At 42.7% G+C, this 25,115-nt stretch overlaps 1 protein-coding gene across 8 annotated transcripts in view; it reads right to left on the bottom strand.

Moving 5' to 3' along the window:
* The window catches only part of ZMYM4 (zinc finger MYM-type containing 4), a 165,569-nt gene extending 159,804 nt beyond the window's left edge, over positions 1 to 5,765 (bottom strand). For 3 of the 8 annotated variants that reach the window (XM_030912653.1, XM_030912659.1, XM_030912658.1), the window contains exon 1: positions 5,379 to 5,759. Coding sequence is in view for 2 of the 8 variants with exons in the window: in XM_030912657.1 (XP_030768517.1) it covers positions 5,379 to 5,417 (39 nt within the window). In the remaining 6 variants the exon portion in view is untranslated. Of the gene's footprint in view, positions 1 to 5,378 lie in introns of all 8 variants that reach the window. The other 5 variants (XM_030912657.1, XM_030912652.1, XM_030912655.1 and 2 more) reach the window with 5 other exon arrangements.
* Between the last annotated feature and the right edge of the window lie 19,350 nt (positions 5,766 to 25,115).

Here is a 25,115-nt window from a genome sequence, read left to right as displayed (position 1 = left end):
ACATTGCATACATATAAACCGCAAATATTTTAATGATATGTACCGCCATGTTTTTAAGTAATACATTTAGCAAAAAGACAGAAAAGAGAAAAAGTTCATTAAGGAATTAAGAGGGATCAATCTTTTGCAATTATTTTATTATAAAATATTAAAATAACAGAAATTCAAAACAAAACTTCTCCATATCCCATCACATCATGAAGTCAATGCTTTCATTTGTTCGTATTTTCTACTGTCTATATGCATGTTCAATTTTCACACATGTATATTATGTTAATAGATAACATTTTATAGTCTACATTTTCACTTAGCATTATACCATGAACACTTTTTCCACTTTGTGAAATTTTCACCCTTAAACTCTCTTTCCTTTCTCCTCCCTACCCACTGAAGGTAATCAATGGTAATATCCTGACCTGGGTCCTCCACAATTTTCTCTAAGTTCATACATACACAAACATATACAGACACAAATGTGGGGAGGCAAGAAAGGTCGTTTTGTTTTGTTTTTCAGAAAAAATGGCAGCATACTACTTATACATATGCTTTCTCTCTTTTTAAACCATACCAGATATATACATCTCAAATTTAATATACAGAGAATTTTAAGTATGAAAATGAATACAACTTACTAGACCGGGTAATACTCACATTTATAAAAGTTATTTTGTAAGTAAACTTTGAAAAGACAAGGATTTTACAACAAAATATGGCTCTGCCAGATTTAGTTAGACCTCGTATTTCATAACATACTTGTTATTATAATAGCCATGCATAAATAATTCAATCATTTATAATAAACCTACCTGAGTCTTTTTTTTTTTTTTTTTTTTGAGGCGGAGTCTCGCTCTGTCGCCCAGGCTGGAGTGCAGTGACCGGATCTCGGCTCACTGCAAGCTCCGCCTCCCGGGTTCACGCCATTCTCCTGCCTCAGCCTCCCGAGTAGCTGGGACTACAGGCGCCCGCAACCTCGCCGGGCTAGTTTTTTGTATTTTTTTTAGTAGAAACGGGGTTTCACCGTGTTAGCCAGGATGGTCTCGATCTCCTGACCTCGTGATCCGCCTGTCTTGGCCTCCCAAAGCGCTGGGATTACAGGCTTGAGCCACCGCGCCCGGCCTAAACCTACCTGAGTCTTAAAAGCTATTTGAGAAAACAAAAATTTTATCACCTAAAAAAATTAAATAATACGCCAACTTTAGAGTGTGTGTGTGTGTGTGTGTGTATTTGTGTGGGGGTGATGCTTGTTTTAACGCCTTCATGTACAGGCACTAGGATATGAACTTAATTCTCTCTATACCAGAGATGGTAGATGAATATAGTGCTGATCCACCCACACACTCAGCTCCCCCGTGTTCACAAATTGAGAGACTAGCATTCTAGCATATTCTGAATACAATTGTTCCAACTGCCCACAAATATAAAAACAAGACATCAGGCAGGCCTACCTAGAATTTAAGGTTGTTAACCCAATAGTCTTAAAATGCAGTCACCAGTCGGGCGTGGTGGCTCACGCCTGTAATCCCAGCACTTTGGGAGGCCGAGGCAGGCAGATCACGAGGTCAGGAGATCGAGACCATCCTGGCTAACATGGTGAAACCCCGTCTCTACTAAAAATACAAAAACAAAAAATTAGCTGGGCATCAATGGCAGGCGCCTGTAGTCCCAGCTACACTGGAGGCTGAGGCGGGAGAATGGTGTGAACCCAGGAGGCAAAGCTTGCCGTGAGCTGAGATAGCGCCACTGCACTCCAGCCTGGGTGACAGAGCGAGACTCTGTCTCAAAAACAACAATAACAACAAAAATGCAGTCACCTGCCCATCTAACCATAATCCAGAACAATCAGAAGATCCCTAAATCTAGATCCATGGGAGAGAACTTTGGGGAGTAAAGGACAGTATGAAAGATTTACAGAGCCCCTCAAAATTACAAAGCAGAGAACTTGGTACTCAACCCACAGAGTCTCTGCTGTAACAGGTAACCTTTTCTTACAAAAATAAATCAGCAAGTCTTCTGAGTTCCTATTGTGTAGAGGTCACAAGATGTTGAGAAGCAAAAAGCAATGAAATAGATACTATGTTAAAGGAGTTTACAATTTATCAGGAGAGCCAGCATATATTATCCTAAATGACCCTAAGTAACAGAGCACAATGCCTAGCATACAGCTTATGAAATAGCACAGGTGCTTAGCAACTTTTCTGTGACATGATTACAAAGGTCAAAAGCAGTAAGCATTATTAAGTACAATACCATGTCATCAATACAATTTCAGATTGAATAGCCTAAAGTTACTATCTAACTCTATGTGGATAGTTTGTTTCAACTCCCTCAAGTCAGTCAATTTCCAAAGACATGGTACTGCATAGTCCCCATTAATCAGCTTGGAGTATACATACGGAATCCATGTGTAATTTGGCACACACCAAAAAAAAGTGGAAAAAAGTACTTATATTATTGAAGACAATCATACTGAACATTCTAATGAAATATCAAAAACAAAATGAATTACGAATCAAAAAATATTATTTATGTATTATTTTTACTTTTTCTAGAGAGGTGGTTTCCCTCTGTCACCCAGGCTGGAGTGCAGTGGCAATATCATAGCTCACTGCAACTTCCAACTCCTGGGCTCAAGCAATGCTCCCACCTCAACCTCTGGAATTTATTTGGAACCTTTGGAATTAATTAACCCCATTAATTCCAACAATTAATGAATGTAACATTCCTTCGTGATGAAACTGGCAAAATAATGGTGGAAACCTATACAAGTGCTGCGTATGTTATAGGTCGTTAAAAGTAAAATTAAGTTTTGGGCCGGGCCCGGTAGCTCATACCTGTAATCCCAGCACTTTGGGAAGCCTAGGTGGGCTGATTACCCGAGGTCAGAAGTTCGAGACCAGTCTGGCCAACATGGCGAAATCCCATCTCTACTAAAAATACAAAAATTAGCCAGGCATGGTGGTGCGTGCCTGTAATCCCAGTTATGCGGGAGGCTGAAGTAGAATTAATTGAACCCATGAGGTGGAGGTTGCAATGAGCCGAGATCGCGCCACTGCACTCCAGCCTGGGCGACAGAGCAAGACTCCGTCTCAAAAATAATAATAATAATAAAGTTTTTACTGCTACCAGTGTGGAATCTTTTTTTCTTTTCCAGCATTCCTTTAGCAGAAGATTCACAAGACCAGTAACATCTTTTAAGTGCACTACAAGAGATAGAAAATATTTAAAATCCAGCTGAATTTGTTGTCAAAGTGCACAGATGTTTTCTAGAATATCCTAGAACATCCTAGTACCGAAGGTGAATGACAACATTCCCAGCAACTGGATGCAGAAATCTCTCTGAATTAACATTACATATCTGAAGTAATTTACCCTGTATGTCTTCATTGGTGGCCTATTTGTCATATGCCTTCATCCAAGCACAGTAAGGATCCAGTTCAAAACTGAACACAACTTGAAATTTTTAAAATTTCAAAACCCATGCATTCCATACCCAACATTTATACTTACAAAATTATTTGGACATACCATTATACAGCTTAACTTGTTCTGTGACTAATTATTGCATTAGGTGAATCCAACATTTTGTAAACTTATCAACGGTAAACATTTATTGTTCAAAACACTACAATAAAATGCATTAAAATAACATGACTGATGAACAAAAACAGGGATAGAGGGGTAAATACATGATAAAACAAGTGGAATGCAATTATTTTGGGGAGGGGGGTTTGAGACACTGTCTCACTCTGTCACCTAGGCTAGAGTACAGTAGCCCGATCTCGGCTCCCTGCTACCACCGCCTCCCGGTTTCAAGCAATTCCCCTGCCTCAGTCTCCCGAATAGCTGGGATTTACAGCACCCGCCACCACGCCGGGTTTTTTGTATTTTTAGTAGAGATGGGGTTTCACCATGTTGGCCAGGCTGGTCTCGAAATCCTGGCCTCAAGTGATCCTCCCGCCTCAGCCTCCCAAAGTGCTGGGATTACAGGCGTGAGCCGCCGCGCCTGTCCGGAATGCATCGTTAACCGTACGATCTAGGCGGTTGGCTGTATGGCTGCTCCCTGTAAGTTTTATAATTCTGCCGGATAGTTCAAAATATTTTCCTAAAAAATTGTTGGAAAAAATAATACTTGATACTTCTTTGGTCATTTACAACTGAAGCTTTTAAAAAGAGAAACATAGATTAAACTCCTCTGTGGCATCCCACACAGGCACTACAGTTGGGACAAACCTGGATTCAAATCCTAGCTCAACCTTGCACCTAGTTGTATGATCTAAGTAAATTACTAAGCCCTCAACACCTAAATTTCCTCATCTCCAAATAGGTTCTACGTGGAGTTACTACGAAGTTAAATTCTTCACATAAAGCTCTTAGCTCAGTGCCAGGCACATAGTAAACACAAAAAGCGTCAGCTGTAGTATCATTATGAGATTAATTTTATGCTAAGTTGAAAGGGCATTCTTCATAAAGTAGTAATTTTTTGCCCTTTTGCTAATTGATCGTTTCTGAAACCATTCCCAAAAGGAAGACTCCTAAAAGGAAACTTATTTCTTATGCTAAGCGGGGAGGAAGTAAAAGAAAAGTGAGGGTTATTGCTCAATCGATAGTACAGTATTGTTCGCCATCGGAAAAAAACCACTGAAAATTAAATAAGAAAAGTTTCCAGACAAACTTTAAAAGGTATTCAAACAACTCCTATGTAGAACTACCTTCACCTCTGCAGGTTGATTGAGTACATCCCTGATATGACAAAACTTGTCATACTCTTCCACGTCCCTAATTGCGAGTAAGAAGCTAGGTTAGAACATGACATTCATAGTAGCCAAAATCCTTCTCCTAAATCAGGACATGCCAACGATCCCACTTCTTCACAGGTAAGACCACCACCCCTACTTTGGTCTACATAACGGCCATGGGGGGAGGGGAAAGGAGGCAGGAAAATGAATTCGCGATGGTGTTACTGAAGAACCCTCCGGTTATTTCTCCTGATACTCCTCCACGACTTATTCCCGCCACCACCACCCCCACCTGACCTCTCCCCAGTTAAACTTCCACACTCTGATGGACTAAAGATGCACTTAAGAATCTGACACCTCCCCTCCCCGGGCCCAGATATCCCACCCCAGTGCTGGGGAAGGTGGGGGGAGGAAGGCAAACAACAGCCCCCTCCCTTCCCCCCCACCCAGCAGCAAATCTTTGTCCCACCTGCCGAGGGACCGCTCGCCAGCGCGCTCCGGACCCCAGGCTGCCTCAGACCTGCCCGCAACCTTGTTCCAACCGGGCCTCGGCGACCCCTACACGAACCTGAGTATGGCCCATTCCCGGCCCCGGGCCGCGCCCCGCCCCCCGCCGCCCGAGTTCTGCCTCACCTCACCTACCCTCTTTCGGGGGCCGGACTCCACCTCTCTCTCCGCCATGTTGGGCCCCGCTCGGAACCGCTGCGGCTCCCCGCGCGGTGGCGGCGGTACCTCTCGGGCCCCCGGCCCCCGCCCACACTGCAGGCACGGCCGCCTCGCGGCAGCTTCCCTGGACCCGGCCGGGCCTTGCGCCGAGAGTGGGGAGGGGGCGGATGCCGCGCGCCGGGCCGCAGCTTCTGAGATCCCACGGGTCCGCGAGTGGGCGGGAGGGCCTGCCCGGGGACGCGGTGGGGGGGGGCCGGGACTCGGGGGGTTAATGGCCTCCAAGGGGCCCCGTGAGTAGGATTATTTTCTCTCAGAGAAATTCCTCCGCCTGCGGTTTCTTAAAGGGATCACCAAATCAGCCCCTTGCGCGCGCCCCTGATGCGCAGGCGCACCCTAAGTCCCTCCTTCCTTTCCCACCAAGCCCCCGGTCCTGAGCGTGCGCGGTAAGTGGCCTTGGGTAGGCCAAATCCTGCAAGTCTCTTTGCTGCCAGCAGCTGCTCCCACCACTCAACTATGGCTGCTCCCTTAAAGGGACCATGACGCAGTGATGAAGAAAGAATGAAAGAAATTAGTGGAAAGACAATCTGGAGAATTGGGTGTAATGTCAGTGAGGGGTCCACATCACCATCTTACACCTGACTGCAGTGGTACCATTGAAAAGGGAAAGTCATGGTGAGCTGAAGTTCTCAGTGGACCTCTGAACATGAAGAATCCGAAACCAATGAGGGAACAAGATAGTCATCTCAAGGAAAACCAACTTTCCTCCCTTTCGACCGCCTGTGCTGAAGTACAAGGCATAGAATATCAAGGGCCAACTCCTATAACCTCACCTTAAAATCAAAGCTTTTGCTGATTTTGAAGACTGAACCAACAACTGGAAATAATTTGTTCAATAGTAATTTCTCCTTAGAACATCAAAATGGAGAAGGATAAGGGTCTTAGGGAACCATTTACTCCAGTGCTCCCAATGATAAAGTTGCAGCCTGATCATGGGAAGTAATTCGTCCCAATGTAACTAATGGCTGGTGTGGAGCTGGAATGAAGATTTCAGTCTCAGTCCTCCAGGCTGTCTTCAGGCAAGAGATAAATTTCGTTTAATTTGGTATCCCTAGAAGATTAAAAATTGAAGTTTCATGGTATTTGGAGAATATCGCAATTCTCCTGTGAAGATGTAATGATTTGCAGATGATGTGTGTCCTCATTCACCTCTACTGAAGGAGCTTGACAATCTGCCCTAAAGGATAAGCATCTTATTTCTAAGCAGGAAACCAGGAAGTAGATTTGGGTCTATCTTGTTCCAAAACTGGGAACAAGATAGGAACTCTATCTTGTTCCAAAACTGGGAACAAGATAGGAACTATCCTGTTCCTAAGCTGCAAATGGCTGAAGAGAAGGAGGGCTTAATTCTTCTTCTGTTCATTCTAGTTCCCACAAGCTTTGGGTGGAGAAAAAAAATGAAGCTTATAATGATAACTCAGGAACAGTGAGGAGACATATAGTAAGAATTAGAAAGAAGTTGCCTCCTGAAGGCCATCTCCCATGACAAGACATATTCAAGTGGGAATAAGTAGCTCCTGAAGTCACAGGATAATGAGATGTAACTTCTTTTTTATTTATCACTTGGTAGCTATTCTGAAATGGACGTTTTCTAATCTGTAATATTTTGCTGAAGACTATTGGTGAAATTGCTGCAAGTTTCCATACTGGCCTTGCTTATGCCTTTAGCACTGTCTTTAATTTCACTTCTGGGTAGGAGAAAAGAAAGAAGGACAAAGAAATACGTTCATTTCAGCCAGAATTTTAAAAACATGTTCCCTTTAGTTCCATGTCCAGGACAAAAAAGAAAAGAGGAGCCACAAAAAGATAATTCCAGGGAATGTGGCTACATAAAACTTCTAGTGGTTTCCACCTGTTTTGTTGGCAGTGGAATACTCTCTTCTAATAAAATCTGATGGTTTAAAATGTGGAGCTGCTAAGTTGGGAGTGTAAGTGGGGAACCCACTAGTCTGTCCACCCAGCCTCACCCTTGCACTCTCTCTCCTTTCATGCCCCCTCCCATCATTAGAGAAATGTTGACTGTCTCATATCACAGTTTAAACTTATTAGTTTAGTCTAACTCCACATTTTCAAGGTGGAGCCTCTGAGGCTTAGAGAAGATATGATTTTCTTGAGATCACACACACGATAAGTAGCAGTATCAAGACTGAAACAGACATCTTGATCCTCAGGGCTCTGTCCTGCGCCGACTGTTTCTGGTGGTATTAGCAACGTGTTAGGTCTTGAATAATAGGTGGGATTTGTATATTTCAAATAGTATAGAAGCATAACATGAATGTTCAGGGCAATCATCCATATGGAGGAATGAGACAAGAGAAAACCATTTAGTGAGCACTGAAAAGTTAATCATAATTTTATAGAAGGGTTCACAGAGCTTAAGTGACTAGTCCAAGATCATTCAGCACTGAGGCCAAGTCAGAATTCAAAGACTTGTTCTTTCTGACTTATTTGAAATATTGTAAATTAGACATTGCATGGTGGCCTTGTGACCAAATCTGCTCCGCAGAAATGCATTTGATTTGTACTGTGTATAGCCATATGATCTTGGTCAAGGCAGTTGTCCTGTGCCTCACTTTCCTTGTCTGTAAAATGGGACACCAAGAGAATTAAATTAGTTAACATCTCTAAATCTCCTAGAACACTGTTAGTTCCTAATACCATATGAGTATTATTATTATTATTATTTTTTTTTTTTTTTGAGATGGAGTCTCGCTCTGTCATCCGGGCTAGAGTGCAGGGGCTAGAGTGCAGTGGCATGAGCTTAGCTCACTGCAAGCTCCGCCTCCCGGGTTCACGCCATTCTTCTGCCTCAGCCTCCTGAGTAGCTGGGATTACAGGCGCCCACCACCACACTCAGCTAATTTTTTGTATTTTTAGTAGAGATGGGGTTTCACCATGTTTGCCAGGATGGTCTCGATCTCCTGACCTCGTGATCCACCCACCTCAGCCTTCCAAAGTGCTGGGATTACAGGCATGAGCCACCGCGCCCGGCCATTATCTTTAAAAAAAAAAAAAAAAGTTATATATCAACATTTTAAATGAGATATTTCACCTTCAAATCCAGTGTTCTGACTTATCTCAAAAAAAAAAAAAAAAACTAGACTATAATGGGGGTAGTATCTTGCAAATATCAAACTGATTTATTTTAACTTTCTTAAGTCATCCTCTATCATAGACTCTTGCTTGAAATGTAGCCTTGAGACTTATTTTCCCAATCAGGAGAGAACAGAATGAAGAGAAAAAGAATTTGCTAAATTTTCTTAGTTCCATTTAATCTATGAAGCTCAGCACATAATAATTTTATAGAGTTCTTACATACTCCACAGGAAATGCCTTCCATCCAAATGTCGTTCCATCCAGGACAGCTAACCCATGAGGCTGTGTATAGGGAAATAAAAGAAAAGTCTGACTCTTTTAATAAAAGTGTAGAGAGAAGAACAAAGAGAGAGGTAAGAGAGGCATAGGTTAAGAGACATGTGCTCCTGTCTTCTCATTCTAGCTCTTCAAAGCAGAAAGGATTCTTACTTTGCTCTGTTTAGGATTCCAAGTAGAGATGACTTGCAGACTATGCCCATACCAACAAGCAGCCAGACACATATGGGAAGTCATGCCCTGGTGTAGTTGGGAAAAGAGAGCAGGCCTGCATTTAGCTCCTTAGAGTGTCTCTCAGCCAGAGGTGAATCCAGGTTTTACAGATCTTGAAGCTTATGTGATGAGGGGAGAGGGAGGGTTTTGTTGTTGTTGTTGTTGTTGTTTGTTTGTTTGTTTGTTTGTTTTTTAAGAAAAAACAGTTACATACACAAAATTAGGTACAGGTTTTGGGAGGAGCTCAGCAAGTGAGTGATCCTTAGCTCCTGCGATAAAGTATATCCAGAAGTTCCCACATACCCTGTAGAAGAATAAGGAAAGTAGCCAAGAGTGCTGGCTGTCAACTATAGGAGGAAGTAGCTCTGTAAATTACACTGGGTCAGGAACAAAAAGTAGTAACAGCCAGACCTCAGGAAGAGCTGTGGTTTGCCTTCAGGCTCTGAGCAAACTTAGTGAGGCCAGGCTACAAAACATTCCACTCTCTTACCAACAGGCTGTAGAGCATCCTGAGAGGTCAGGGACTCCAAATAGATCCAAGGTCTCAGGCTTCCCGAACGTCATGATGCCTCATACATGCAGACACTATTTTAGAGACTCACTCAGAGGGAGAGGGCAGCCACAGGAAAGATTCAGTGTTTCTTTCCAAAAGAAATTATTAACTAACAGAATTCTAACCATTAGATTCAAATATGTTTTAAACTACATTGGATATTTAGGTAGATCCATTCAGAAAATGTTAGGAAGAAAGTAAAGCAAGTGGGATAAAAAATAACTATAGTGGGGCTACTTTAGATATGTTAGTCAGCGAATATTTTCCAAGGAGGTGACTTTGTTTTTCTTTTTCTTTTCTTTTGGAAACAGGGTTTTGGTTGGGCGCAGTGGCTCACACCTGTAATCCCAGCACTTTGGGAGGCTGAGGCAGGTGGATCACTTGAGGTCAGGAGTTCCAGACCAGCCTGGCCAACATGGTGTCTCTACTAATTTGTGTCTCTACTAAAAATACACAAATTAGCTGGGCATGGTGGCGCACGCCTGTAATCCCAACTGCTCGGGAGGCTGATGCAGGAGAATTGCTTGAACCCAGGAGGCAGAGGTTGTAGTGAGCCAAGATCGCGCCACTGCACTCCAGCCTGGGAGACAAAGTGAGACTCTGTCTCAAAAAAAAAAAAAAAAGACAAGATCTTGCTCTGTCATCCAGGCTGAAGTACAGTGTCACCTTCATAGCTCACTGCAGCCTCAAACTCCTGGGCTAAAGTGATTCTTCCACCTCAGCCTCCCAAAGTGCTAAGATTATAGCTGTGAGCTGTCACACCTGGCTAGGAGGTGACATTTGAGCTGAAACTTAAATCATGACCTCATGACTGAGAGCCATCTGTGCAAATGTCTGGGTCAGAGCATTCCAGTCAAAGGGAGCAGCAAGTGTAAAACCCCTTGGCAGGAACAAACCTGAAGTGTTCAAGAAAAGCAAGGTGCCAATGTTACTAGAACCAAGTGAGAGAGGGGCAGAAGATGAAGTCAGAGAAGCAGACAAAGACAAATTATAAAGATCCTTGGGGGCCATGGTAAGGATTTGTAATTTTCTGTGTATGATGGAAAGCCATTGAAATCTTAAAAAAAAAAAAAAAAAAAAAATGATATGAACCCTCTGGATACCATGTGCATTACAGAATAAGCCATAAAGGAGCAAGGGTGGATTTAAGTTAAGAGGCTTTGTGGCAGTCCAGGTAAGAGATAACAATGACTTAGCCTAGGGCATTGGCATTGGAGATAGTAAAAATTAGTCAGATTCAGGATATATATATTTTGGAGGTAGGCCAGGCACGGTGGCTCATACCTGTGATCCCAGCACTTTGGGAGGCCGAGGCGGGCGGATCACAAGTTCAGGAGATCGAGACCATCCTGCCTGACACGGTGAAACCCCATCTCTACTAAAAATACACAAAATTAGCCAGGTGTGGTGGCAGACACCTGTAGTCCCAGCTACTCTGGAGGCTGAGGCAGGAGAATGGCGTGAACCCAGGAGGTGGAGCTTGCAGTGAGCCAAGATTGCGCCACTGCACTCCAGCCTGGGTGACAGAGTGAGACTCCATCTCAAATAATAATAATATTTTGGAAGTGTAGCCAATAGGATTGCTGCTAATGAATTGGGTGCTGGGAGTGAAAGAAAAGGTGATTTAGGGATGATTGTTAGCTTTTTAGCCTAAGTTGATAGGATAATGCTGTTGCCCATTATTTGAAATGGAGAAGAAAAGAGCAGATGTGAGAGAGTGGGCAGAGAAGGAAGGAAGATGTCTTGGACATGATAAATTTTAGATGCCTCTAGACATCCAAGTGGAAATGTCAAATAGCAGTTAGATATTCAAGTCTGAAGCTTAAGAGAGATAACAGGGCTAGAGATAGAACTATGGGAGTCGTCGGTATAAGCCATAGACTTGATAGTGTTACCGAGAGCACGTATATTGAAATGAGCCCTGAGGCACCCCAACACTTATGACTCAGGAAGAGAAAGAGGATCAGCGAAGTAGGAAAGTCAGGAGAATGTGTGGTCTCAGTAACCAAATAAAGAGTGTTTCGGGAGAGGCTCAATTACTAATTTTTCAGATGTCACTGAGAGGACAAGTAAGATGAGGCCCAAGAATTGATGATAAGATTGAAAGATCTTTAGTGATCTGGACTAGAATCATTTCAGTGGATTTGTTTAAACATAAGCATGATTGGAGTGGTCTGAGGAGAGAACAGGAGAAGAAGACATAGAAACAGTGAATATGAACAATTCTTTCAAGAAGTTTCACTTTGAAAAAGATTAGAGAGGCCGGGCGCGGTGGCTCAAGCCTGTAATCCCAGCACTTTGGGAGGCCGAGACGGGCAGATCACGAGGTCAGGAGATCGAGACCATCCTGGCTAACACGGTGAAACCCCGTCTCTACTAAAAATACAAAAAACTAGCCGGGCGAGGTGGCGGCGCCTGTAGTCCCAGCTACTCGGGAGGCTGAGGCAGGAGAATGGCGTGAGCCCGGGAGGCGGAGCTTGCAGTGAGCTGAGATCTGGCCACTGCACTCCAGCCTGGGTGACAGAGCGAGACTCTGTCTCAAAAAAAAAAAAAAAGATTAGAAAAATAAGGTGTTATTAGAGAGGAATGTGGCCAAGAAATCTTTTTTTAAAAGATGGGAATCACTAACGCACATTAAAAATAGTAAACCATGACCAAATATATTGGAAAGGTCTAATAAATGACATGGGCCAGGCGCAGTGGCTCACACCTGTAATCCCAGCACTTTGGGAAGCCAAGGCGGGTGGATCACCTGAGGTCAGGAGTTCAAGACCAGCCTGGCCTACATGGTGAAACCCTGTCTCTACTAAAAATACAAAAATTAGTTGGACATGGTGGTGGGCGCCTGTAATCCCAGCTACTTGAACTCAGGAGGCTGAGGCAGGAGAATCACTTGAACCTGGGTGGCGGAGGTTTCAGTGAACTGAGATTGTGCCATTGCACCCCAGCCAGAGCAACAAGAGCAAAACTCCATCTCAAAAATAAATAAATAAATAAAGGACATGGCCTCCAAAACGTCTCCCTCCAAGCTGAGACAAACCATGGAGATGAGGCTAAAACAGTAGAGAAAAGCCAGGAAGTAGATAACTGGGCAGGTCAAAAAGAAATCAAGCATCCTGGGGTAAATCCAACTCTAGCAGTCAGTGTTCCATCTAGTATTTAGTCCCTGGGACATACATTCTTTAGAATTAGCATAATTATTTTTTTTTCTGCAAAGGAAGCTAAATATCAATTCGTTGATTGATTATGTATTTATTTATATTAGAGACAGGGTCTTGTTCTGTTGCTCAGGCCGGAGTATGGTGGTGTGATCATGGCTCACTATAACCTCAAACTCTTGGGCTAAAGGGATCCTCCCACCTGAGCATCCTAAGTAGCTAGGACTACAGGCATGTGCCACCACTCCAAGCTAATTTTTAAAATATTTTTTAGAGATGGGGGTCTCTCTATGTTATCCCGGCTGGTCTTCAACTCCTGGCCTCAAGCAGTCATCCCACCTTTATCTCCCAAAGTGCTGGGCATGAGCCACTGCACCCAGCCAGTAAGTATCAGTGTACTTCTATAAACCTTGTTCTTCAAGTTCTACTGGATGAGATACAATTCAGTACTAACCAGAATATATTAAAGATGAGCACATTGAAGCTGGGCGTGGCAGCATGCACTTGTAGTCCCAGCTTCTTGGGAGGCTGAAGTGAACTATGATTGTTCCTGTGGATAGCCAGTGCACTCCAGTCTCCTGGGCAAATAGTGAGACTCTGTCCAGAAAAAAGAAGAAGGAGAAGAAGAAGAAAGAAGGAGAAGAGGAAGAAGAGGAGGAAGGAGGGAGAAGGAGGAGGAGAGGAGGAGGAGGAGGAGAGGTGGAGGAGGAGGAGAGGAGGAGGAGGAGGAGAGGAGGAGGAGGAGAGGAGGAGGAGGAGGAGAGGTGGAGGAGGAGGAGAGGAGGAGGAGGAGGAGAGGAGGAGGAGAAAAGAAGAAGAAGGAGAAGGAGAAAGAGGAGAAGAAGGAGAAGAAAGAGAGAGAAAGAAAGAGAAAGAAAGAGAAAAGAAGATGAAAGATGAGCACAGTTAATGCTGGTGAGTTAGATATTTTGCATGACAGAATGAAAAGGTAAAGAATGTAGTCTGGCAAGTAACAGTATTGTAACCTACCTGAATAATCATGAGAAGTTTTCAGCTCCTAAAATGATGCCAATAATAACAGCAATATTGCTTTCAGTAATGCAGAAATTATTTTCAAAAGAAAATTTTTTAAAATTTTATATTAAAAATCATTTCCCCTGGCTGGGTGCAGTGGCTCATGCCTGTAATCCCAGCACTTTGGGAGGCCGAGGCAGGCGGATCGCCTGAGGTCAGGCGTTTGAGACCAGCCTGACCAATATGATGAAACCCTGTCTCTACTAAAAATACAAAAATTAGCTGGGCATGGTGGCATGTGCCTGTGGTTCCAGTTACTCAGGAGGCTGAGACAGGAGAATCTCTTGAATCTGGGAGGCAGATGTTGCAGTGAGCCGAGATCACACCATTGCACTCCAGCCTGGGCAGCAAGAGCAAAACTCCATCTCAAAAAAAAAAAAAAAAAAAAAAAATCACTCCCCTCCACAAAGAAAGAAAAACAGAATATGCACCTTTTCATTTTATCTATTTATTTTTTGAGAGAGAGAGCGATCAAGTCTTGCTGTGTCGCCTGCCTGGAGTGCAGTGGCACGATCTTAGCTCACTGCAACCTCCGCCTCCCAGGTTCAAGCAATTCTCCTGCCTCAGCTTTCTAAGCAGCTGGGACTACAGGTGCACACCACCACGCCCAGCACATTTTGTATTTTTTTTTTTAGTGGAGCTGGGGTTTCACTATATGTTGGCCAGGCTGGTATTGAACTCCTGACCTCAGGTGATCCACCCACCTCAGCTTCCCAAAGTGCTGGGATTACAGGCCTGAGCCAGCAGGCAGACCCAGAATATGTACTTTAAGACTCTAGAAAGATACGAAAAAAACAGTAGTTACATGTTTGTAACTTCTGCTACATAGGTGGTAGTACTTACGTATGTCATAGTAGTAGTTACATATGTAACTTCTAGTACATAAGTAGTAGTTACATATGTAATTTCTAGTATGTTAGTAGTAGTTACATATGTAACTACTGCTACTAGGTAAGTAGTAGTTACATATGTAACTTCTACTACAAATTTGTAACTTCCAAGATAAAGGAAGATTGTGGGGAATAACATTCCTTCTATACCTTTTCAGTTTTTGAACTATGCAAATATATTACTTATTTTTTAAATCAAATAACTTTTAAACTAGTTCTGTCAGAATTCTGATTAAAATAGTAAAGAGCTGAAATAAATTAAAAAAATAATGTTATCATCAACAAAACATCCAGCATACATCAAACAACAGGATGGGAACAAATGTTATTTATCATGCTTTCTGTATGAACAGCAATTTATTGCTTTCAAGGTATTTTCACACACATTTTCATCTTGCCTGTTAGAGAACATTTTATCCACATTATTTTACAGGAGAGGACACAGACTCTCAGAGGTTAAGTGACCATAGGTTGTCACCAAGGCCACAGAGCTAATAAGAGGAGGAACCTGATACATGTTTAGGCTGTCTGACTCCAAGTTTAGACAATTTCAGGACAAAGGTTACAAATGCAAATACCCCAGAAGCAAGGTTACAAATGCAAATGCTTACAGCAGCTAGTATGCAGCATAAATGAGTAAAAAAAACCCAAGTGGAATAGCAGAAAGCTCATGCCCTTCCTGCCGGGGCAGCCACTACTCATTCCAGGATATTCTTCCCAAGAGGGAATGCCAGCCCATCCTTGCCAGATCTTCACATTGCTAACTCAGAAATTGCACTGTACTTGAAATTTCCCGCCGGGCACAGTGTCTCATGCCTGTAATCCCAGCACTTTGGGAGGCTGAGGCGGGCGGATCACGAGGTCAGGAGATCGGAACCATCCTGGCTAACATGGTGAAACTCTGTCTCTACTAAAAATACAAAAAATTAGCCTAGCGTGATGGTAGGCGCCTGTAGTCTCAGCTACTCGGCAGGCTGAGGCAGGAGAATGGCGTGAACCCAGGAGGCGGAGCTTGCAGTGAGCCGAGATGGCTCCACAGGCCTCCAGCCTGGGCGACAGAGCGAGACTCCGCCTCAAACAAACAAACAAAAACAAAAAAAGAAATTTCCCAATTTATTGTACTTTTTTTTTTTTTTTTTTTTTTTTGAGACGGAGTCTCGCTCTGTCGCCCGGCTGGAGTGCAGTGGCCGGATCTCAGCTCACTGCAAGCTCCGCCTCCCGGGTTTACGCCATTCTCCTGCCTCAGCCTCCCAAGTAACTGGGACTACAGGCGCCAGCCACCTCGCCCGGCTAGCTTTTTTTGTATTTTTTAGTAGAGACAGGGTTTCACCGTGTTAGCCAGGATGGTCTCGAACTCCTGACCTCGTGATCCACCCGTCTCGGCCTCCCAAAGTGCTGGGATTACAGGCTTGAGCCACCGCGCCCGGCCCTTTTTTTTTTTTTTTTTTTTTTTTTTTTTTTTTGAGGCAGAGTCTTGACTCACTGCAACCTCCGCCTCCTGGGTTCAAGCAACTCTTGTGCCTCAGTCTCCCAAGTAGCTGGGACTATAGGTGCATGCCACCACACCCGGCTAATTTTTTGTATTTTTAGTAGAGATGGGGTTTCACCATGTTGGCCAGGCTGGTCTCGAACTCCTGACCTCAGGTGATCCACCCACCTCGGCCTCCTAAAGTGCTGTGATTACAGGCTTGAGCCACCAGGCCTGGCCTAAGCTTACATTTCAGTTGTGTTAAGAATACTCACTTTGTGGGCATTCACTCTCCAGAAGTTTTTTATCTTGCAAAACTGAACCTCTATACCCGATAAACAATAAATCCTCTATTTTCCCTTCCCCCAGCCCCTGGCCATCGACACTCTTTCTGTTTCTGTGAATTTGACTACTCTAAATACTTCATATAAATAAATCTTACAATATTTGTCTTTTTGTGACAGGTTTGTTTCACTTAGCATAAAATCTTCAAGGTTCATCCAGTTGCAACATGTGTCAGAATTTCCTTCCTTTTTAAGGCTGAATGATTTTACATTGCATGTATATACCACATTTGTTTATCCATTCATCTATCAGTGGACACTTGAGTTGTCTACCTGGTGGTTATTGTGAATAATGCTGCTATGAACATGAGTGTGCAAACATCTCTTTGAGACCCTGCTTTCGATTATTTTGAATATATACTCAGAACCCAATTTTTTAAAAAATAACTTTATTGAGCTATAACTTACATACCATAAGTCATACAGGTATAACTTACATACCATGTAAGTTAAATGGTATAACTTACATACCATTTAACATGTATGATTCAGTGGGTGTTTGTTTGTTGGTTTGTCTGTTTGTTTTTTGAGATGGAGTCTTGCTCTGTCACCCAAGCTGGAGTGCAGTACTGCAATCTCAGTTCACTGCAACCTCTGCCTCCCTGTTCAAGTGATTCTTCTGCCTCAACCTCCCGAGTAGCTGGGATTACAGGCGCACACCACCACACCCAGCTAATTTGTGTATTTTTAGTAGAGATGGGGCTCACTATGTTGGTCAGGCTGGACTCGAACCCCTACCTCAGGTGACCTGCCCGCCTCGGCCTCCCAAAGCGCTGGGATTACAGGCGTGAGCTACCACAGTCACCACGGTCACTTTTAGAACATTTTCATCATCTCAAAAAACTACACTTTAGCTATTGCTCTCCTGTCTCCCTGGCCCCTACTCTCCCTGCATTCCTAAGCAACCTCTAATCTACTTCCTGTCTCTATAGATTTCCCTATTCTGGACATTTCATACTGACGGACTCATACAATATGTGATTTCCATGACTGACTTCTTTCACTTAGCATACTGTTTTCAAGGTTCAGCCATGTGATAACATGTATCAGTACTTCATGTCCTTTTTTTTTTTTTTTTTTTTTTTTTTTTTGGTGAGGGGGACCTAGTCTCACTTTGTCTCCAGGCTGGAGTGCAGTGGTGCCATCTTGGCTCACTGGAACCCCTGCCTCCCAGGTTCAAGCGATTCTCCTGCCTCAGCCTTCCAAGTAGCTGGGACTATAGGCACGCACCACCACGCGCGGCTAATTTTTGTATTTTTAGTAGAGACGGAGTTTCACCATGTTGGCCAGGATGGTCTCCATCTCCTGACCTCGTGATCTGCCTGCCTCAGCCTCCCAAAGTGCTGGAATTACAGGCATGAGCCACCACACCCGACCTTCATTTCCTTTTATGGCTAATATTCCATTGTATGGATATAGCATGGAATTTCTCAGTTTTTGAGTGCTGTCAATTAAGTAAAATAGTTTTCAATTTTCCATATAAGCCAACAATAAATATCTGCAAAGCCCGCAATTTGCAACCTTTACATAAACTTCAAATTAATATCTCCTAACAGCATTGTACAAAATAAAAAACAGCAATAAGAGAAGGTATGCAGGCAAACATTGGAAGAAAAAAATATTTAAAACCGATAGAGGCCAGGCACGGTGGCTCAAGCCTGTAATCCCAGCACTTTGGGAGGCCGAGACGGGCGGATCACAAGGTCAGGAGATCGAGACCATCCTGGCTAACACGGTGAAACCCCGTCTCTACTAAAAAAAATACAAAAAAAAAAAAAACTAGCCGGGCGAGGTGGCGGGCACCTGTAGTCTCAGCTACTTGGGAGGCTGAGGCAGGAGAATGGCGTGAACCCGGGAGGTGGAGTTTGCAGTGAGCTGAGAGCCGGCCACTGCACTCCAGCCTGGGCGACAGAGTGAGACTCCGTCTCAATAAAAAACCAAAAAAAAAAAAAAACAATAGAAGCACAGATCAAGGCAGTTCAACACAATCCATTCCCTTTGTAGCCTCACAGGAACAGCAATGGTAGCCTGGAGACACAGCAAGCTCTAGCTCCTAGGATGAAAATGGAAAGTAACATGGAAAAGAGTATTAATTTTCTCCCAGACACAGGGGTCTGTCCTATTCAGTTTCGATCACTCTATCTTGGGCATCTTCATGTATGAACAAACCTAAAGTGAGCACTTCCTAGAGTGAGGCAAACAGCCTCATTTTATAGTTTGTGAAAACCTAAAGCAGATTTAACAAGTTTGCAGCTGGACAATATATCTACAAAAAATACAAAAATTAGCTGGGCATGGTGGCACACGCCTGTAGTACCAGCTCCTCGGAGGCTGAGGCAGGAGAATTGATTGATCCCAGAAGGTTGAGGCTGCAGTGAGCTGTGATCATGCCACTGTACTCTGGCCTGTGAGACAGAGACCCTGTCTCAAATAATAATAATTAAATAAATAAAAAATAAAGAATTTGTGGGTATGCTGGTTTTCATGGTAAGTTCATGTCTCTTGGAAACACTCAATTGGTCCAAAGAGCTAAGTCCTTTTTTCTTTTTCTACTACCTCTCACCAGCTGCCCACAGGCAAACCTTATGGAAGGGGAATGTGAGGGTTAATTTTATGTGTCAACCTGTCTGGGCTGTAGTGCTCGGATGTTTGTTCTAACATTATTCTGGATGTTTCTGTGAGAGCATTTTTTGGATAAGCTTAATTAACATTTAAATAAGTGGCCTTTGGTCCAGGCGTGGTGGCTCATACCTGTAATTCCAGCACTTTGGGAAGCTGAAGTGGGCAGGTCACCTGAGGCCAGGAGTCCACGACCAGCATGGCCAACATGGTGAAACCCTGTCTCTAAGAAAAATACAAAAATTAGCCAGGTGTAGTGGCACACACCTGTAATACCAGCTACTTGGGAAGCTGAGGCATGAGAATCGCTTGAAGCTGGGAGACAGGTTGCAGTGAGCCAAGATCACACCATTGCACTTTAGCTTCGGCAATAGAGTGAGACGCTGTCTCAATCAATCAATCAATGGGCTTTGAATAAACTAGATTGCCCTCCATAATGTTTGTGGACTGGCCTCATCTGATCAGTTGAAGGCCTTGATAGAACAAAGACTAACTGCCTCATCACCCCCCATCCCTGAGGAAGAAAGAAGTCTCCCAGCAGATGGCCTTTGGTATTGAATCGCAACATTGGCTCTTCCATGGGTCTCCATCCTGCCAGCCCACTCTGAAGGTTTTGGACTTGCCAATCTCCATAATAGTATGAGCCAATTCCTTAAAATAAATCTCTCTATATGTTTGCACATCCTCTTGGTTCTGTTTATCTGAAGAACCATGACTAACACATATAATGAGCACCCAGCGATTACTCTTCCAAAGAAAGGAAGGGGCACTAACATTTTTGAGCACCTACCGTGTGCCAAGCATTTTCTTTTTTTCAAATTACTGATAACTTATATATTTTATTATTACAAAGGGTATCACATGTTTCTCAAGGAAAATATAACAACAAACAAAAGAGGAAGAAAATTAAAAGCCAATATCTTTCCATTGCTCAAAGTAAATGACTTCTTGTAGAAGCCAAAGCAACTCCATCATGGATGCTAATCCTTCATGTTGACTTCTGATTAACCCTTGTTCCTAGAAGGCCTCTAAGATTTCCAGTTTATGTATAGTTTCTTGGGTAACAGCACATACTTACCATAAATCCTACCCTTAGGTCAAAACGATCTTGATTGTATCATATTTCAGTTGTCCTACATGTCCTTTCTGAATCACATATACCCCTTCCTTATGGTATAAACATATTACCTGATGGTCTACCCATAGTAGTATTAATCATTTTATTCCCCACTATACTATTTCCAACTTCTAATCATCAAATCAGTAACCGATTGATTTCCATTCAACAATGATTAGTTCAACTTACACTAAAACAAATAATAATTACCCATACCATAAGCCCTAGGTCTAAGGGGTAATGGTGAGGATCTACCATCTTGTCTTGTCAGTGCCTGAGACACAAACATGGCTTTTATTCCTAAGTCTCTATGAAATATTTCTTTCCAGGCTGGGTGCAGTGCCTCACACCTATAATCCCCAGCACCTGAGCAGGCCAAAGTGGGAGGATTGCTTGACCCCAGGAATTTGAGGCTGCAGTGAGCTATGATTGCACCACTGCACTCCAACCTGGGCAACAGAGTGAGACCCTATCTCTTTTTAAAAAAGAAATATATAAATAAATGTTTCCGTCTAAAAAAATTGGATTTGTTAGCCTCTTTCTTTGGCTTCTTGGCGTCCTTGAACCTTGGTGGTAGGTTTGCATAGGCCTGCCCACTGCAGAACACTACTGGTAAATTTTTTGTGGTTTTTATAAATTTCATATTTAATCTCTCCCTTTTTTCCACTTAATGCAGCAAAACATATTACCTGATGATAAAGATTAATGTACAGCATTTTTTATAGCATTAGATATTCCATTGTGTGGCTAAATTATATACATAGATATATTTTTTGTTGTTGTTGTTGTTATTGTTGTTTTTGAGATGGAGTCTCGCTCTCTCACCCAGGCTGGAGTACAATAGCGCAGTCTTGGTTCGCTGCAACTTCTGCCTCCTGGGTTCAAGTGATTCTTCTGCCTTAGCCTCCCGAGTAGCTTGGACTACAGGCATGTGCCACCACACCGGGTTAATTTTTGTATTTTTAGTAGAGCTGGGGTTTCAATATGTTGCCCAGGCTGGTCTCAAACTCCTGACCTCATGATCCACCTGCCTCAGCCTCCCAAAGTGCTAGGATTACAGGTGTGAGCCACCACGAGTGGCCTATATATATATATTATATATCTGTGATTATATATATAAACATATATAAATATACATTTATAAACAATGTATATTTATAAATAAATATATATATATATATATATTTTTTAACCAGACCCTTTTTATGGGACATTTAGGTGGTTTCCGGTTTCTTGCTGTGATAACATTACAGTAAATGTCCTTGTACCCAATATAAGCAACGTTACAGTAAATTTCCTTGTACACAGACTTTTGCAAACATCTTAAATATTTCCTTAGGATAAATTTCTAGAAGTAGAATTGCTGAGTCAAAGATTGTAGATTTTGATACATGTTGCCAGATTACCTTCCAAAAAGATATCAATTTATACTTTCATTAGCGGTGTCTGCTAACTGCAGGCTTCCATTGCTGGGTACTGTCATTTTAAAATATAATTAAAATATAATTTACATACAGAATAGGGCACAAATCACAAGTGTATGGCTTAATGGATTTTTTTTTTTTTTTTTTTTGAGATAGAGTCTCACTGTGTTGCGCGGGCTGGAGTGCATCAAGAAATAGAAAATCTGAAGTGCAGTGGCGCGATCTCAGCTCACTGCAACCTCCGCCTCCTGGGTTCAAGCAATTCTCCTGCCTCAGCCTCCCCAGTAGCTGGGTTAACAACACCTGTCACCATGTCCAGCTAATTTTTGTAATTTTAGTAGAAATGGGGTTTTACCATATTGGCCAGGCTGGTCTGGAACTCCTGACCTTGCTATCCACTTACGTCAGCCTCCCAAAGTGCTGGGATTATAGGTGTGAGCCACCACGCCCAGGCGCTTAATGGATTTTTTTAAACTGTGGTGAAATATACATAACATAAAGCTTACCATTCAACTGTTTTTAAGTATACAGTTCAGTGGCATTACGTACATTCACATTGTTATGCAACCATCACCACCCATCTTCAGAACTCTCTTCATCTTGCAAAACAGAAATTCTCTACCCAGTAAACAATAACTCCCCACTGGTCAATTAATTTTTAAAACATGAAACCAGTTCCCAGGTTAATAAATAAAATATTAGCAACATCCCAGAAGCCCCCTTCCAGTAACTATACGCACACACAAGAGGGTGACTTCTTTTGGAGTCTCACTCTGTCACCCAGGCTAGAGTGCAATGGCACTATCTCAGCTCACTGCAACCTCTGCCTCCTGGGCTCAAGCAGTTCTCCTGCCTCAGCCTCCCCAGTAGCTGGGATTATAGGCACATGCCACCACTGCCAGCTAATTTTTGTATTTTTAGTAGAGATGGGGTTTCACCATGTTGGCCAGGCTGGTCTTGAACTCCTGACCTCGTGATCTGCCTGCCTTGGCCTCCCAAAATGCTAGGATTACAGGTGTGAGCCACAGCGCCCAGCCCTCAGAGGGCAACTTCTAACTGAGGCTTTTTCGAACTATGACAATTTGATAGAATAATAATATCTTACTGTTCTCTTCATTTCTTTAAATTATTTTAGTTGAAGCTATGAAGCTGGTGAATAAATAAATAATTTTAAAAATAAAGTTTAAAAAACTGTTTTAAGAGGAACAACTCTTTAAACTATGACCATGACCATTTGCATTCTTTGTTAGGAATTTTAACTCATTATCTTATTTAATCTTCACACCAACCTAATGAGAGAATCAAAAAACCAAGAGTTGCTTCTTCTAAACTATTGATGAAAGTGACAAACCTTTAGCTAAATTGACTAAGAAAAAAAGGGACAAGACTCAAATAACTAAAATCAGTAATAAAAGCAGGACACTACTACCAATTTTGCAAAAGTAAAAAGAATTGTGAGAGAACTGTGAACAATTATATGCCAAAAACTTGCATAACCTACAGGAAATGCACAAATTCCCAGAAACACAACCTCCCAAGAATGAATCATGAAGAAATAGAAAATCTGAATAGCCATATAACTAGTAAAAAAAAAAAAAAAAAAAAAGAATCAGTAATCAAAAACCTCCCAACAAAGGAAATCCCAGGACCAGTTAGATGCCTTCCCTGCTGAATTCCATCAAACACTTTTTTTTTTTTCTGTTTATCACTACTTACTTGCTTTTGATTAATTCCATCAAGCATTTATAGAAGAATTAACACCAGTCCTGCTCAAACTCTTAAAAAAAAATTGGAGAGAAGGGTATATACTTCCTAACTCATTCTATGAGCCGGTGTTACCCTGATACCAAAACTGGACAGAGATACAAGAAAACCACAGCTATATATCCCTCATGAATATTGATGCCAAAATCTCAACAAAATAACAGCAAGCCAAATTCAGCAGCATGTTAAAAGGATTATACATCATGACTGTATTAGTCAGAGTTCTCCAGACATATATGAGGAAGAGAGAAAATGGATTTATTAGGGGAATTGATTCACGTGATTATGGAAGCTGAGAAGTCCACAATAGGTTGTCTGCAAGCTAGAGACCCTGGGATGCCAGAAGTGGGTTCAGTCCAAGTTCTAAAGCCCCAAAATCAGGGAAGCCAGTGGTATTATTCTTATCCAAAGCCAAAGACCTGAGAACGCAGGGGGCTGTTAGTGTAAGTTCTGGAATCCCAAGGCTGGAGAACCTGGAGTTCTGATATCCAAGGGCAGGAGGAGAGTGTCCCAGCTCCAGGGGAAAAAGAAAGAAAGTATATTTCTCAGCCTGGCGCGGTGGATCACGCCTGTAATCCCAGCACTTTGGGAGGCCTAAGCCGGGAATCACGAGGTCAGGAGATCGAGACCATCCTGGCTAACACGGTGAAACCCCATCTCTACTAAAAACTCAAAAAAAAATTAGCTGGGCATGGTGGCGGGCGCCTGTAGTCCCAGCTACTTGGGTGGCTGAGGCGAGAGAACGACGTGAACCCAGGAGGCGGAGCTTGCAGTGAGCCAAGATCTCGCCACCGCATTCTAGCCTGGGAGACAGAGTGAGACCCTGTTTCAAAGAAACAAAAAAAAAAAAAAAGAAAGAAAAGAAAAGAAAATCAATCAATGTAGTATACCACATCAACAGAATGAAGGAGAAAAAAGCATAATTATCTCAATTGATACAAAAAAATCAAGAATCATTTTATAATTTTTTTTTTTTTTTTTTGAGACAAGGTCTCTCTCTGTCACCCAGGCTGAAGTGCAGTGCAGTGGCATGATCTTGGCTTACTGCAATCTGTGCCTCCCAGGCTAAAGCAATCTCCCACCTCAGCCCCCCAAGAGGCTGGGATTACAGGCACGTACCACCACGCTGGCTAATTTTCGTATTTTTTGTAGAGGTGGGGTTTCACCATGTTGCCCAGGCTGGTCTTAAACTCCTGAGCTTAAGTGATCTACCCACCTTGGCCTCCCAAAGTGCTGGGATTACAAGCATGAGCCAACAAGCCTGGCCCATTTTATAAAATTTAACACTTTTTTTGTGATAAAAACACTCAACAAGCCAGGAATAGAAGGAAATTACCTCAATACGATAAAGGGCATATATGAAAACCCACAGACAACATAAGTACTCACTGGTAAAAGACTAAAAGCTTTTCCTCTAAAATTAGGAACAAAACAAAGATGCCTGCTTTTACCACTTACATGTAGCAATGGAAGTCCTAGCCAGAGCAATTGAGCAAGAAAAATAAATAAAAGACTTCCAATTTGAAAACAAAGAAGTAAAATTAGGCCGGGCGCGGTGGCTCAAGCCTGTAATCCCAGCACTTTGGGAGGCCGAGGCGGGCGGATCACAAGGTCAGGAGATCGAGACCATCCTGGCTAACATGGTGAAACCCCGTCTCTACTAAAAAATATAAAAAACTAGCCGGGCGAGGTGGCGGGC

This window comes from Rhinopithecus roxellana, chromosome 12 (genome assembly GCF_007565055.1).
Source record: "Rhinopithecus roxellana isolate Shanxi Qingling chromosome 12, ASM756505v1, whole genome shotgun sequence".
Taxonomy (NCBI): domain Eukaryota; kingdom Metazoa; phylum Chordata; class Mammalia; order Primates; family Cercopithecidae; genus Rhinopithecus; species Rhinopithecus roxellana.
This window is presented reverse-complemented; position numbering and strand designations above follow the sequence as displayed.